A 16339-nucleotide genomic window follows, 5' to 3' on the forward strand; every position below is an offset into this window, starting at 1 on the left:
ACACACACACACACACACACACACATACACACATACACACCCCAAAACACGTATAAAAGGAAATACAGGATTAAAAAAATACCTTGAGGGTCAGCAAGGTGGCTTAGTGGATATAGGCACTTCAAGACAAGCCTGATGGCCTAAATTCAATCCCTGGTAGCTACTTGGTGAAAGGAAAGAACCAAGTCCCAAAAGTTCTCCTCTGACCACACCTATGCTGTGGCATGCATATACCCACACATATAAACACAGATGCATAAACACAAATAAATAAATGTAATTTTTTTTTGTTCTTAAAAAAAAGATCAATGGGCATGGTAGTGCACGCCTTTAATCTCAGTACTCAGGAAGCAGAGGCAGGCAGATCTCTGTTAGTTCAAGACCAGCCTGGTCTACATAGCGAGTTCCAGGCCAACTGGGGCTATAGGGAGACCCTGTCTCAAAAAGACAAAAAAAAAGCTGGGTGTGGTAGCACAGGCCTTTAATCCCAGCACTCGGGAGACAGAAGCAGGTGGATCTCTGTGAGTTCAAGGCCAGCCTGGTCTACATAGCCAACTGGGGCTATAGGGAGACCCTGTCTCAAAAAAAGACCAAAAAAAAAAAATCTTGACTAGGCTTAGTTGTGTGCATACATAGCTCCAATGCTTGGAAGGCTAAGGCAGAAGGAATACTTGAACCTTGGAATTTAAGATCATTATGGGCAACTGTGCTTGCTGGGCAACTGTTCTACCACTTAGCTTTATCCCCAGGGAGATCTTGTCTCAAAAAAGAGGGGTGGGAAGTTGAAGAGATGGCTCAGCAATTAAGAGCACTGGCTGCTCTTGCAGAGGACTTAGGTTCAGTTCCTAGCACCCATATGGCAGCTAACAAACGTCCTTAACTCCAGTTCCGGGTATCCGAGGCCCTCTTGGGCCTCTGTGGGCACTGCATGCATATGGTAAACTTATATTCATGCAGGTAAAAAATTAATACACACAAAAAAATAAACAACTATTGCATGACACAATTACACAACATGTGTGCACTTATATACGTGCAGGCAGTACATTCATACATGTGAAAAAATAAATAATAAATATTTAAAAAGGGAAATCTTAAGAGTAAAGAAAGCCTTTCTACACATAACAAAGAAAAGCAGACTACATAAGAAGTAGACTACGGGGGTGCAGTGTTGGGGATCAAACCCATTGCCTTGTGCTTGCTGGGCAACTGCTCTACCACTTAGCTTTATCCCCAGGCAAAGATGACAAACTTGATAATGAAAATTTAAACTTTTGATGGGCATGGTGGTACATGCCTTTAATCCCAGCACTCTAAGAGGCAGAGGCAGGCAGATCTCTGTGAGTTCAAGGCTAGCCTGGTCTACACAGTGAGTTCCAAATCAGCCAGGATTACATAATGAGACCCTATCTTAAAAAGAAGCCAGGCATGGTGCACACACCTTTAATCCCAGCAACTCTAGAGGTGGAGGCAGATAGATCTCTTCGAGTTTAAGGCCAGCGTGGTCTACATAGTGAGTTTCAGGCCAGCTGGGGCTACAGGGAGACCCTGCCTCAAAAGGTAAAAAAAAAAAAAACCCAAAACAAAACAAACAAACAAAAAACCAAACTTCTGATGACAAAAATAAACCACCAATGAAACAAAATTAAACCATCAATTAAAAAACAAATAGTGAAAAAACTCATAGAAGCTAGGATTGGTGGTGCATGTCTATAATCTCCGCATTTAGTAGACTGAGGCAGGAGGATCCTGAGTCCTAGGATACACTGTGAGTGCAAGGCCTGCCTGGGTTATATAACGAGACCTTGTTTATATCAATCCCTATACCCTTGGCCTCCTACCCCCCCCAAAAAAGATGAAAAGAAAAAAAAAAAGAGAACAATTCAACCCAACCCCCAAAACAAACAAAAATGCATTCAGAGATAAAAGTTGAAACAATTTAAAGAAAGTTATGAAAGGCTAGTACAAACATGAAAAGATAGTAGATATGACTGAAAAATGCATATTAAGAACAACCTAACCCTCAGTGCTGAGGCAGGACAAATCGCTAGTGGCCCAGCAGCAGCACTCAACCACTTGCTCTCTATCTCTACTTCGTGCCTTCTTTCATGCTAACAGAAAGAAGGCTTTTCACATCTTAACAACCCCTCCAGCATGGGAAGTGGTGTAACCAGAGGAAGAAGCAAAAACCCACAAGAAAGAAGGCTCTAAGCCAGTGGGTTTTAATAAAATCTAACCAATTTCTTTAATGGTTTTCTGTACTAGGTTGGCTCAAATCAAAGAGCACTATAAAGAGCCTTCCTTATCTAGAATTGTTATTCAATATGCAGCCACTAGCCACAGTGACTACTAAAATTTTAAATTAAAATACATTACAAATTGGGGGGCTGGAGAGATAGCTCAGTGGTTAAGAAAAATTGTTCTTTATACAAAGGACCCCAGGGTTAGTTCCCAGTACCTATATGGCAGCTCACAACTGTTTGTAACTCCAGTTCCAGGAGTACCTATGTCCTCTCCTGGCCTCTGCATGCATATATGCAGGCAAACACCCATACACATAAAATAAATGTCTCTTTTAAATTGGTTCCTTAGTTTCATTAGCCACATACATAGCAAGTGCTCACTAGTTTCATGTGGCTTGTTGGTACTGCACTAAACAACACAGATATAATCAACTCTCCCAAGCTAGATAAGCTAGATAGAGGTACTATCTGGAGCCTTTGGAAAGAAATGCTCTCCATGAATGATAAATAGTAAATCATACCCCTCATTGGGGACTTAACAACAGTTCAAAAGGAGCCAATCTTTCTCCATAAAATACCAGAAGTCCCCTCAGATGTCCCTACTGCAGTACTGGAAAGCAATCAAGCTCAGAGATTAAATTATCCTTGTCTTGGCTATGAGACATTCAAACACCCTAAACTTTTTCAAAGTCAGATCAAGATCAGAAACCAGGACTTTCCAGAGTCAATAAGACCTAAGCTGCTACCATCACACTAACAGACATTTTAGGTCAGTGCTTCAAAAAGAGATCTAACATCATGGCCCACTATCCCAACCATTATCCTACTATTAAGGTTCTCAGAAGGAAACAGGTCCTGAGTTACAGTCTTCCTCTCTGTCCTCCTAAGAGGGAGAATGGTCTAACAGAGAACATCCACCCATGAGAATGGATACCTGGTACAGACAAAGGTGAAAGTCACTACTTCTTTTACCTTTCTGTAGATTCTAATTCTACAAGGGTCCACATTTAGAAAGACAATATCTTATTCCCTGTAAAAAGTAAACAAAGTCCACAATGACACTCTATAAATTCTTGAGACATGAAATACATGAAACTAGAGCTGCCTAGCACAGAGTAGTTTAAACTTGTTTTTTGATACCAACTTACTCAAGCCTTCAACTCTATACATAGTACACAACAGTGAAATGCCATGGTTCCTGAAAACAGCTCCATAAATACAGAACATAAAGCTTTCAAAACATTGACACCAGCATTCTGTAGCTCAGGGCTTCAGAAGGCCATTCCAGCCTGACCACCTTAAATATTTGTGGTTTCAATCTGGCAGCTTCTCCAAAACCAAACACATATACTTTCACAGTTTAAGTTCACTCACTGAAAATGCACACCACTCTGGGAACAAGGAATTCAGGAGACCATAACTGCATAATTAAGTTCCAACACAACTGAGCTTTTGATTCCAAATCTACTGAAAACTCTCTGGTGCTTCAAATTTGGTCATCCCTACAAAACCCAGTGAGGTCAGAAACTAAAAAATATCAATGATGAAGTGGCAACTAACTTAACTTCCTTACTTCTGACAGGACATGGGCTGAGAGCTGGGGACAGAGCTCAGCTCTCCCTTCCTCCAGGCTTACCTAGCCTGGAGCCAACACAGGAGCAGCAGGACCCTAGCTCTGCAGACCATAGTTTCCACAGTGTCTCACAAGGCAACCTCATTCGGCCTTGCAGGCTTGTGAATGGATCTTTTTAAAAGGAAAGCAGCAGTCATCTATCTCCTCTGGAGCTAGCTTCAAAGTGAGTTAAAGCACCGGCTATAGAAAGCTCTCAGAATAAAGAATGGAGGTACTAGGGCACTGTGGCAAGATTCTTAAAGTAAGAAGACTTTCTTGTGGCCATGTTGCTTACCCATTCAAATACACAAAAGAAAGGAGGAAAAGAATAAGAGAGAGAAGCAGAGCGGGGTAAAAAAATACTGAAAGATACCAGGCGTGGTGGTGCAGACCTTTAACCCCAGCACTTGGGAGGCAGAGGCAGGTGATCTCTGTGAGATCGAGGCCAGCCTGGTCCACATAGTGAATTCCAGGCCAGTTGGGGATGCTGTCTAAAAAACAAACAAACGAACAAAAACCTGAAAGGCACATTTGGGTATACAGAGGCCACACACAAAACACACAGGGTCCTAAATACTCCACAACAGAGAACAAAACAGTTACATTTTTCTCCCCTGAGAATTTCTACCTTGGTTTTTCACAAAACGATATCTAAAATACAATGGAGAAAAGTGCTGTAACATTACTCTCAACTCCCTAAGGTAAGATTCAGTATACAAACTGAAAAGCTCCATGTTTTTCATTTCAAAGGATATGAAGTATTTTTTGTTTTGTTTTGTTTCATTCTTTTTGAGATAGGGTCTCCCTGCAGCCCCAGCTATCCTGGAACTCACTATGTAGACCAGGTTGGCCTTGAACTCACAGAGATCCACCTGCCTCTGCCTCCCAAGTGCTGGGACTAAAGGCGTGTGCTATCACGCCTGGCTGCAAAGTATTTTAAAACTGATGGACTTGATATAGCTTTCTATGACCTGGACATATCATCAAGAACCTTCCAACTTGGCCCTTAATTTAGACAAAAATTAGGGCTGCTCTACAAGGGATAGTAATGGCACTATGTCACAATTGTATTCTGACTACTCTTTAATGACCACATCTGGCATTACTGGTTGTCTAGAAGCCATGACTCTGAGTAGGGCTGGAGCCCTCAACTCCTCCCTTAGTAAAATGACAGATCACACAGTAGCAAAATAAAACATCAGCAGTTGAAATGACTTTTTTTTTGTTTGTTTGTTTGTTTGTTTTTTTGAGACAGGGTCTCCCTGTAGCCCCAGCTGGCCTGGAACTTACTATGTAGACCAGGCTGGCCTTGAACTCACAGAGATCCGCCTGCCTCTGGCTCCCAAGTGCTGGGGTTAAAGGCGTGCGCCACCACGCCAGGCCTTGAAATGACTTCTAATTCTAAAACCAGAAGTAAAGTTCAACTGGTAGGCCAAGACAAGGTCATGAAAATCCTCTCCTTTAAGCCCAATCAATCCCATTCCCCAGACAGTAACCCTACAGGGATCATGACAGAGGTAGTTTCTTGAGCTTGAGGTGTTCTGAGGACTTCAGCATATATGAACACAACTACTGATTAGAAGGCAACTTACCGCCTCTCCCCATTGTACTCAAACTTGATTCTGACGTCACTCTGCCAAAAGGAATAACAGAGAAGTTAGAGTGTTCTCTGAAGTTTCCAGTAAGCATGGGTAGTCCTCTAGGCATTAGGCAAACATTACCATTAATTAAACACCTAATGGCTCCTGCTCCAGTTTCTCCACTCAGAAAGACCATTATTTTCTAATGTGTCACAATTTCCAGTTCTAATAGCAGAGGCAACAAAACTCTTGTAACAAGATTTCTTCTAAGTGGTCACTCCAACTTGATTGCTATGTCCTCACATAATAGCTCTAGATTTCTACAACTAACCCTGGAATTTCTTTACCATATCACCTCCTGATATTTCCTTCTCAGCTGATGGGACTAAACAGAAAAAAGAAATCTTCCTGCTGCTTTCTAGCTATAGACTAAAGTAAGTTACTTATCCTCCACGTGTCTCCATTTTCACATCTGCAGAATGGAGCTAAACATATCATATAGAGTTGCTATAAACACTAAATGAGATAGACTGGGCATGGTGGTGCATGCTTGTAGTTCCAGCACTTGGGAGGCAGAGGCAGGCAGAGCTCTGTGAATTCAAGGCCAGTCTGGTCTACATAGTGAGTTCCAGGCCAGCTGGGGCTACAGGAAGACCCTGTCTCAAAAAGACCAAAAAAAAAAAAAAAAAAAAAAACCAAAAAAACCCAAACTAAACCAAAACAAAAAACTAAATGAGATAATGTTAGTAAAATATCTGACCTGCATGCAATAAATGATTTTTGCTTCTATGGCTGCTGTTGTTACTTTTATCATTGACTTTACACAATCCTCCAAAGGTTACCCCAGCTGGGGTAAAGAAGGAACTTGACAAATAATCCTAAACATTGTCTCTATTTTATCAAAAGTGAACATCCTAGGTAGCCTATAAACTTTGGAAGGGCGAAGATCATGTTTATCTAGTTTCTGTATCCCCAGTGCCAAGCAAGGAAACAGCACAATATATTTGTGCTTAATAACATTTGTTAAATGGAGGAATGAATTTAAAGCCCAAACAGTGTAAATATCAGCAAGAAAAAGTAAGCTGGCTATTTACAAACAACTTGAAGGAGTCTGAAAATGACAAGAAAAGGAAAGAGACGTTATAGAAGAAAACATCAGGCATAGAGGAAAAGATTGTCAGGAAATCAGTAAATAATAGATGAAGGAAAGAAATAGCTCATAGTCAAAGAATAAAAATTATACTGAGAAAGACAAATTTAATAAACTATGGTTTAGAAGAAAGAAGAGGGCTTCAGGTATCTAAAGAAAAGGAAAACAGAAGTCAGACAACATGGCAGAAAAGGAAGTTTGAAAGGTAGGAAGTATACATAAAGAATTTCCTTTTCCCAAGGGATTAAGAGATTAGAATTCCCTTCTAACACACTGAATTGGAACATTGGTCCTAATATATACTATGAAATTACTGAGGCTCCCAAAGAGATTTCATATGTGAAATTACATCATAAAAAAATATTTTTGAGCTAAAGGCTACATAACAAGCAACAATGCCAGATAGGAGATACCTTCTTTTGAGTTGTTGGCCAGAGTGGCCAAAGGGACTCCCAGATAGTATAACCCAGCACAGAACTGGGAAAATGAACAGTAAACCCCAATCTTATCTAAAGGAATATTGACAACTGATTGCTGCTAGATGAGGAACAGCTGACCCTTCTAAAACAAAGACCTCCATATAAGCTGACTAGATTCACCAGAAGGGCAAGTAGTGGGGAATGGCTGCAGTGCTGGCAACACAGCAGTCAGTAGCAGGGATATCAGAGAATAAGGGCTCTAGTGGGGGGAGGGAGGCTATGGGAGGGTGCCATCTGGGAAGTGGGTGTATAGTTGAATAAGATGGTTTGGTACACACACACACACACACACACACACACACACACACACACACACACACACATGGTTTGGGATGTTCTGTGTGATACTCACACACACACACACACACACAAATCAACAAATTTAAAAAGTGTATATTTGAGGAAAAAGCATGGAAATTTATGACATGCTAATTAGTAGAGGTGATAAACATTACCACTGAAATCTACCCAGTGACTTTATAGACATACATAGGCGCCAAGGACCAAGTGCAACTGATTATGACTAGTAATAATCAGTTACATACATATTAGAGATGCATGCACCAACATCTCAGTGTTAGTAGCAAAAACAAAGAGTCTTTCTGCAAGGAACAATATATTCTAAAATGAAATGGAGATCTTTTTTAAAGGTTAAAAACTCATTCAATTTTGTCTTACAGGGCTTATACTGAGTTCAATATTGTATAACTGTATTAACTCAACTGTGAACCTAGAAACTTGCACCCACTTGTGAAAGAGATGTACTCTTGCTCTGGAGTGTGTTACTGAATATGTTAAAGCTGTAGTGAAATGCTTCTTCTAATCATGTAGTTATTAAAAATTTTTTTAAATGCTTAAGAAAAATTATGTTGGGGTTGGGCGTGGTGGCACAAGCCTTTAATCCCAGCACTAGGGAGGCAGAGGCAGGCAGAGCTCTGTGAGTTCGAGGCCAGCCTGGTCTCCATAGTGAATCCAGGACAGCTGGGGCTACAGGAAGACCCTGTCTCAAAAAGACCAAAAAAATATTAATAATAATAATAATAATAATATTTTTATTATTTAAAAAATAGCAGTTTAGCCGGGCGTGGTGGTACACGCCTTTAATCCCAGCACTCGGGGAGGCAGAGGCAGGCAGAGCTCTGTAAATTCAAGGCCAGCCTGGTCTACATAGTGAGTTCCAGGACAGCTGGAGCTACAGGGAAACCCTGTCTCAAAAAGGCCACCCCCCCAAAATGAAGCAGTTCAGCCGGGAGTGGTGGGCGCATACCTTTAATCCCAGTACTAGGGAGGCAGAGGCAGGTGGATCTCTATGAGTTCAAGGCCAGCCTGGTCCACATAATGAGTTCTAGGACAGCTGGGGCTATAGGAAGACCCCGAAAAAAACCAAAAAAAAAAAAAAAAAGTTCTTCTTAAACTAGAACACATTTTCAGATGTACCTATATGTCCTCAGTCCCTCTACAAGACTGAAGGAACTAAATCTATTTCATGATGGGCCATAACTCAAGCACTGCTCTACACTTAGAAAGGGAATCAAATCTTTGTGTTTACCCCAAATCACTCCTACTGAAACATAACCAAGTCCATGACATACAACTGTATGTAAGAAGATGTCTTTTCTGCCGGGCATGGTGGTATACTCCTTTGATCTCAACACTCAGGAGGCAAAGGCAGGCAGATCTCTGTGAGTCTGAGGTCAGCCTGGTCTACACAGAGAGTTCCAGGTCAGCCATAATGAAATTCTGTCTCAAAGAAAAAAAAAACTTAAGCCAAGCTTGGTGGTACACACCTTTAATCCCAGCACTCGGGAGGCAGAGGGAAGTGGATCTCAGTGAGTTCAAGGCCAGCCTGGTCTACATAATGGGTTCCAGGCCAGCTGGGGCTGCAGGGAGACCCTGTCTTTCAAAAAAAGAGCTTTTCTGATGTCATGGTATGCTCGAGTCTACCAAATTCCCAAATAATAAGCCATGAATAAGGAAGGTCCAGATAAAAGTGACTGTATTCAACTCCTTGATCATTCTCCTTGATTTCTCTGAGGCATTTCCTAGTGGTGGCCAAGTCTCCTCTGACTCCTGTAACTTTGTCTCAGCCAGGGAACCTGCCAGCATTCTAACCACTTCTGCTTCTTAGCTGGTTCCTCATCTTCATGGCCTCTCCCCTAACCTTCCCCCAGTATGTGACCACACAGGCTTTTGACTTGTGGCTTTCTGCTCTTCTCAATACCTCCCCCTCTTCAGTCAACCTCTAAATAGAAGATTCTCAAATCTCTGTGTGTACCCAGATCTATAAACAAAGCTTCATCTGGCCACCATGATTTGAAGCAGATATGTAGTTAAGAATGTAGCACTGGGGGGCCAGTGAGATGGTTCAGAGGGTAAAGGCACTTGCCACTAAGGCTAAGGGATCCAAGTTTGATCTCTAGGACTTACATGGTAGGTAAGAACCAACTCCCTCTGACCTCCACATCTACACGTGTACACACACATAACACCCCCTCCCACACACACAATAAATTTTTTAAAAAATAGCACTGGAGTCAAATTGTCTGCTTTAAGTCCTGGCTCTACAGTTTCCTAGCTGTGAGACCCTGCACTCCCTACAACTCAGTTTCCTCATCTATAGTAAGAATGATGACATTATTTAATAGCTCGACATATCAAAAAATTAAATTATATAATTGAGTAACAAGATTAGAATGGTACCTGATATATAAATTCTCAATAAATGATAATAAAAGTCAACTTCAGCCAAAACACTCAGGGCCAAAAGTGTCTGGAATGTGTGTATTTAGGAGTTAACGTATTCTGTATAGCACATGATGCCTCCCCAACTCACAGGGGAAAGGGGACCTACAGTCAAGGCAGAATGATAACAAGTTATTTCCTGAACTCTGTTGCATTTCCTGAAGTTAGTTTGGGGCTTTGTGCCTAGTTCTGATCAACAGCTGGGGACAGAATTGAGTTCTACACTCCTCCCTGGTTGGGGCATGTTCCAAGACAGACTGCCTACCTCAACATGAGTGAAGTGATTATGGAGGAAACTGTCTTCCCCCTCTTACTGGTCATACCATGTTAAGTCCTGAGATTTGGGATTTGTTAATAGATACAAGGTTTGTGTTGTCAAACGAGTCTGCAGCCTATAAAAAAACGAAATCCCTTTAAGATTGCAGAATTCTTATTATTTCAAAACATGAGGAATTGTGAACCTGTAAAAATCAAAATTCACACATCTACACATTGTTTTCCCCACTGCAATTCCAAACTTAACCTAGCCCTTATGTGTCTACATCAACTACCCTCTTAAACTAGTCTCCCTTCTCAATATCACTATTTTTATTTGTTTTTGTTTGTTTCTTTTGTTTTTTCCTAGAGGGCAAACCCAAGATTTCACACATACTAGGTAAAGACTCTAACCCTAGCCACATAGCCCTTCTGTGTCATTAATTCAAAAATTTATACTACTGGTCTCTCATCTACGCATGCATAAACCTCTATGATCTTTTGATCTTTTCCTTCCTTCCCCTCATTCTCTCTTCAAAGGCCTTCAACATTGAGACTCTGTTTCCCCTTTTTCCAGATGTCACCATCATTGAGACCCTTTGCCCTTAGTCCTGGATTCTGAAAGTCATCTATGTCCTTCTTAGATCCCTTCTTCCACCCCACTCTATTTTTTATCCTACCCACTCTACATTTCTCTACAATTCTAACCATCCTAACTACCTCTTTCACCATGTCCCTTCCTTGTTCAAAAAATAATAATAATCTGTGATACTCCCGACCCGTGGAAGAAAGTCTAAATTATTGGCTATCACTTGAAGCCCTCTGGAACTCAGGATCCGTCAGTTATCTAACTATTTCACATTACCTGTTTCTAAGAAACCCTGTTCTCCGGCCAGATCAGTGTGCACCCTATTTCCTGAAACATGCCATATTTCTTCCCCCAGGTCTTTAATCATCTGCTTCCTGATTGTTATTTTTTTTCACTTCATCAAACTAAACTTTTATACAACCTTTATATCTGAAATCACTCCATAACTCCTATGACCCAAGCTCATACTTTTCACTTTCCTGCTTCTGATAGCACTCACTCTCTGTAACAATCATATACAGCCATTATCTTGCATCTTGCTATAATCCCTCTCTTCTTCCCAACCCCCTTCCCCCCCCACACACACATTTTTTTTCCAAGACAAGGTCTCTCTCTATAGCCTTGTCTGGCCTGAAACTCAGTATACAAACCAGGCTAGCCTCAAACATATAGTGATCCTCTTGCTTCGCCTGAATGCTAGGATTACAAGTATGTGCCACCACGTCCATCTTCTTTTCCTCCTTTCCCTCTCCCTTGGGGATGTTTTCTAGGTAGACTGATTATAGACATACATTGAACTAACTGGAAAGGTGGCACAACTACTGAGGAAAAAAATTCCAGTACAAATATTCAGTCTGGTGGTATAGCTCAGTTGGTAGAATGCCTGCCTGCCTGCCTAGCACGCACAAGGCCTTGGGTTGGATCTGTGGTACCACAAAACTGGGTGTAGAACCACATGCTTATAATCCTACCATTTGGGAGGTAGAGGCAGGAGGATCATCCTTGGCTACACAGTGTCCAAGCAAGACTGGGCTTTATGAGAGCCTGTCTCCAGAAACAACAACAACAATAAAAATAAAAACCATGGGCTAGACAGATGGCTTGGTGATTAGAGTGCATACTGCTCTTCCAGAGGCCCCAACTTTGGTTCCCAGCACCTATGTTGGACAAGCCCCAACCACTGTAACTCCAGTTCCAGGAGGTTCTGGGCACTCATATGCACACACCAACACACAGGCACACATAACTAAATATAGAATAAATCTGTAAAACAAATTCAGGTTTAGGCAAATTTAAGTCCCCTATCCACCAAAGTCAACTGGTAAAGGGAAAGTGATAGAGCTATGCTCAAGAGTACAGAGGGCAAGCCTCAAAGCTGAACAAGTTCAAGCTTAGCAGGAACAACAAGCATAAACAGATAATTACAAACGTAAGCAGAATGACCTTCTCAAGTCTGCACATGCAATCCAAAAGGGCTCTAAGAATCCAAAAACTCAGTGTTTATTAAGTAAATGCTGTCAACTAATTTGACCTGGCAAAAGGCCTCAGTCAGTCATCATCTCTAACACTCTCTGATGCCATGCTGCTCCTTCTTCCTACATTTGCTGTATATTTTTAGCATTTCCTCACACATTTGGAACCAGAGTCCTTCTTTTGCCAAAGATAAATAAATAAAAAGCAAAGAACAAGTAAAAATTTTTATTTACAAATGTGACTCAGGGGAGTCATATGCGATGAGATGAGATGATTAAAAATTTATCTTAAAAATTAATTTTAGGGGCCAGAGAGACAGCTCAGCGATTAAGAGCACTGGTTGCTCTTGCAGAAGATCTGGGTTTGAATCCCAGCACCCACATGGTGGCTAACAACCATCTAACTCCGGTTCTAGGGATTCTGACACTCTCTTCTGACCTCTGCAGGCAATGCATGACATAGGTGCACTTACATACATGGAAGCATAACATTCATACACATAAAATAAATTTAAAAAAATTAATTTTTGGAGCTGGGCATGGTGGTGCACGCCTTTAATCCCAGCACTCAGGAGACAGAGGCAGGCAGATCTCTGAGTTCCAGGCCAGCCTGGTCTACATAGTGAGTTCCAGGACAGCTAGGACTACAAGGCAACTCTGTCTCAAAAAGACCAAAAAAAAAAAATTAATTTTAGGCTTATATGTTGCTGTATATCTTATTTTCAAACTGGCCAGCCTACCTTATCAATAATCTCTGAAAGAGAAAGGAAGTTCTGAAGAGTGAAGAGCCAGGTCTACCACAGTAAAAAAAAAAAAAAAAAAAAAAAGGACAATCTCTGGTCTTACAAGGAGAACTCTCTTTATCCAGATTAGACAGCCAAGGTCTTGCCCTCCTTGTACCTCCCATGAAGAAAGCAGCCTTTCCTCTAAGAAGTGCCCACTAGTGAACAGCTGAAGACTCAGATCCTGACCTTGGAATCAATGCAAGCATAGGTAAGATAATAGCCAAGAGAAACAGGAATTCATGGGAATAAGGATTCTATTTCTTCTTCCAATGGGATTTTTCAAAAATTGGGCTAGATTCAGAAGTTGGAAAAAGACCATCAATCAGATAGCAATAACAATCCAACAATAGCAGAAAAATCTTAACCCTTTTAGTTCTACAACAAAAAGTACAGATCTGGTTAGAAGTTGAGTTTCCCCAAAGCTCATCTCCACAGTGCTAGAACATAAAAGAAGTGATATAATCACTACAACTTTACATTTTTACAACATGCAAAACAGTCTATGATCTTACAAAAATCTTAAGAAGCAGATATAGCAGGTATTAAATATGTCTTTATTCCAAATGGAAAAAAACCAAAGTTCACAAAGATTGAGTTATAGTCAGTAAAATTATAGTTGACTAGAAATCAATAAACCTGTGTTTATTACCTGTTACCTGGCTCTACTTCATATATTTGTGTAAAAGCTCTATAAGCCTGATATATATATATATATGTATGTATTTTTTAAATTTTTATTATTTTTAAATTTTATTCATTATTTTCTCTTTTTTTTTTAATGTATATGCGTGTATTGCCTGCATGTAGGTAAGTGCGCCCGTGTCGTGCAATGCCCGCAGAGGTCAGAAGAAGCCATCGGATCGCCTGGGACTGGAGTTATAGACAGTTGTTAGCTGCCATGTGGGTGCTGGGATTCAAACCCAGGTCTTCTGCAAGAACAACCATTGCTCTTAACCGCCGAGCCATCTCTCCAGCCCCCTATTATTTTTATTTTACGTGTATGTGTGTATTGCCTGCATGTAGATAAGTGCACCCATGTAGTGCATTGCCTGTGGAGGTCAGAAGAGGCTGTTGGATCTCCTGCGACTGGAGTTACAGACAGTTGTTAGCTGCCATGCGGGTTCTGGGATTCGAACCCAGGTCTTCTGCAAGAACAATCAGTGTTCTTAACCACTGAGCCATCTCTCCAGCCCCGCCTGATATATATTTTATATATAAATATATATTTCTATATAGAATTGTTGACATTATTAACTGTTGTCATAGAATGCACTCTGCAAAGTATAAAACACGGTGTCAATAGATGATTAACAAACAACTTTGTGACTCCTCCTAGGCCAGGGCTTTTTTCACTACACTAAGCTGTCAACTCTGTAAAGAACTAGCACCCGTTAATAATGCACTGTGACTGGATAAGAGCTGAAAAGATGTACAACATGGACGACAAAGACATCCACAGGCCCAGTTTCACCTAGGATATGTCATACATCAAAGCTGTTCACTCAGCTATAGCTATGATCTTGGCTTCCAGGGACCTAATGTACAGAAGGGAAATTACAAAAACCACAGACCTATCTCCAAATAATTCACAGCTGAGCACCTCACTGCCCATAACTTCCATAGTTACTCAGAAATGCCTATCTGTATTCAAATATATTCTCTTTTTCAATTAGTTACCAAGCTTGTTTACTTAGGGAAGCGGATGTCTAAAGTCCTGCCAAACAGAGATCTGAATTAGGTTTTCTAGTTCTTCTAGGCCTCAGTCCCAAACAATTCTGTCAAAACACCCAGCTCTTCTGGCTTCTCTTGCTGTGCCAAACTGGAGCCTCAGGACACTATTGCCAATCCCAATTTGGCATTGCTATTCTCACACTAAAGGGCCATTTGCTTCTGGCAACACCACTCTACCCTTGAATAAACAACCTTTCCCTCCAGTCAATACTTGATTACTTGGGGCTGGAGAGATGGCTCAGCAGTTAAAAACACTGGTTGTTCTTGCAGAAGACCTAGACCTGGGTTTGAATCCCAGCATCCACATGGCAGCTAACAACTGTCCATAACTCCAGTTTCAGGGGATCCAACAGCCTCTTCTGTCCAGCACTGCACAACACGGGTGCACTTACCTACATGCAGGCAATACACTCATATACATAAAATAAAAATAACAAAAAATACTTTTTAAAAAATACTTGATTACCTTTAGCTGCAACTCTGTAGTTCAAACCTTTTTCCTAATTTGACATTTCTTAGTATAATTTGGCTTCTCAGCCACTTAAATTAGGTTTTCATTTTTCATTCTCCACTCCTCCTAAACATGGACCTTCTGGCAGAAGAAATGGTAATGAAAAAACTATTTTATGGTATCTCAAGCCTAAGTCATTATAACAAAATAATACTAATACTAATACTAATACTAATACTAATAATAATAATAATAACTTACTCCGTAAGTTGTAAGGGTCTATGTTAAATTATTAACACTGTCAGGCTCTCTTCATCACATTAACCTGTAAACACATCACCCCCCATGCATAGTCTCTACACCTGTCTCACCCAATTTCTCTTTGTTTTCAGAATTTTGCTAAGGAATAATTTTCCTGATCAGAAACATCTACATTTCTCAACAGAAACCATTCTACAACCGTGACTTTATTAAAGGAAAATGTATTCTGATGGTTTTATTGCCATTTTATATAATATTAGCATAAAACCTTGAGCTTCAATTATGTGGGTGTATGTGGGTTGTTTTTTTTTTTTTTTTTTTTTTTCCAGTGCTGGGAATTGAACCAAGGGTCTCATGTATTCTATCAACTGAGCTGAGCTATCTCCGGCCCTTGAGCTTAACTTTTTATGGTTTATTTTACTTTATTTCATTTTTTATTATTTTTATTTTTGTCAGGCAATGCCCACAAAGATCAGAGGAGGGTACTAAATTCCCCTGGAACTGGAGTTATGGATAGTTCTTAGCTGCCATGTGGGTGCTGGGACTTGAACCTGGGTCCTCTGCAAGAGCAGTCAGTGCTCTTAACCACTGATCCTGCTTTATTTTATGTGCGTAAGTTTTTTTTGTTTTTTGTTTTTTTTAAATATATTTTTGTCTTTTTGAGACAGGGTCTCCCTGTAGCCCCAGCTGGCCTGGAACTCACTATGTAGACCAGGCTTGCCTCAACCTTACAGAGGTTCACCTGACTCTCCTTCCAAAGTGCTGGTATTAAAGGTGTATACCACCATGCCCAGCGAGCTTAAGTTTTTAAACAGTCATGTTAATTTTTCAGCTTTACATTCCCCTAAGAATACAATCTTCAAGATGATTCCCATTAATAACCTTATCTCAAAGTGTAGAGTTTCATGACCTATATAGAAGGCATAAATCTACCAACAAATCACTGCATATCTTCAAGCATATAATTTGTTGTCAACCCCCCCCCCATC

General features: G+C 40.6%; 1 protein-coding gene across 6 annotated transcripts in view; it reads right to left on the minus strand.

The window, feature by feature from the left end:
- The window catches only part of Map3k3 (mitogen-activated protein kinase kinase kinase 3), an 83118-nt gene that overhangs the window by 48745 nt on the left and 18034 nt on the right, over positions 1 to 16339 (minus strand). For all 6 annotated transcript variants that reach the window (XM_008846599.2, XM_029570158.1, XM_008846597.3 and 3 more), the window contains one exon: positions 5448 to 5488. In XM_008846599.2, coding sequence (XP_008844821.1) covers positions 5448 to 5488 — 41 coding nt within the window. The remainder of the gene's footprint in view (positions 1 to 5447; positions 5489 to 16339) is intronic.

Source organism: Nannospalax galili, unplaced genomic scaffold, assembly GCF_000622305.1.
Source record: "Nannospalax galili isolate Female #2095 unplaced genomic scaffold, S.galili_v1.0 scaffold1023, whole genome shotgun sequence".
Classification (NCBI taxonomy): Eukaryota; Metazoa; Chordata; class Mammalia; order Rodentia; family Spalacidae; genus Nannospalax; species Nannospalax galili.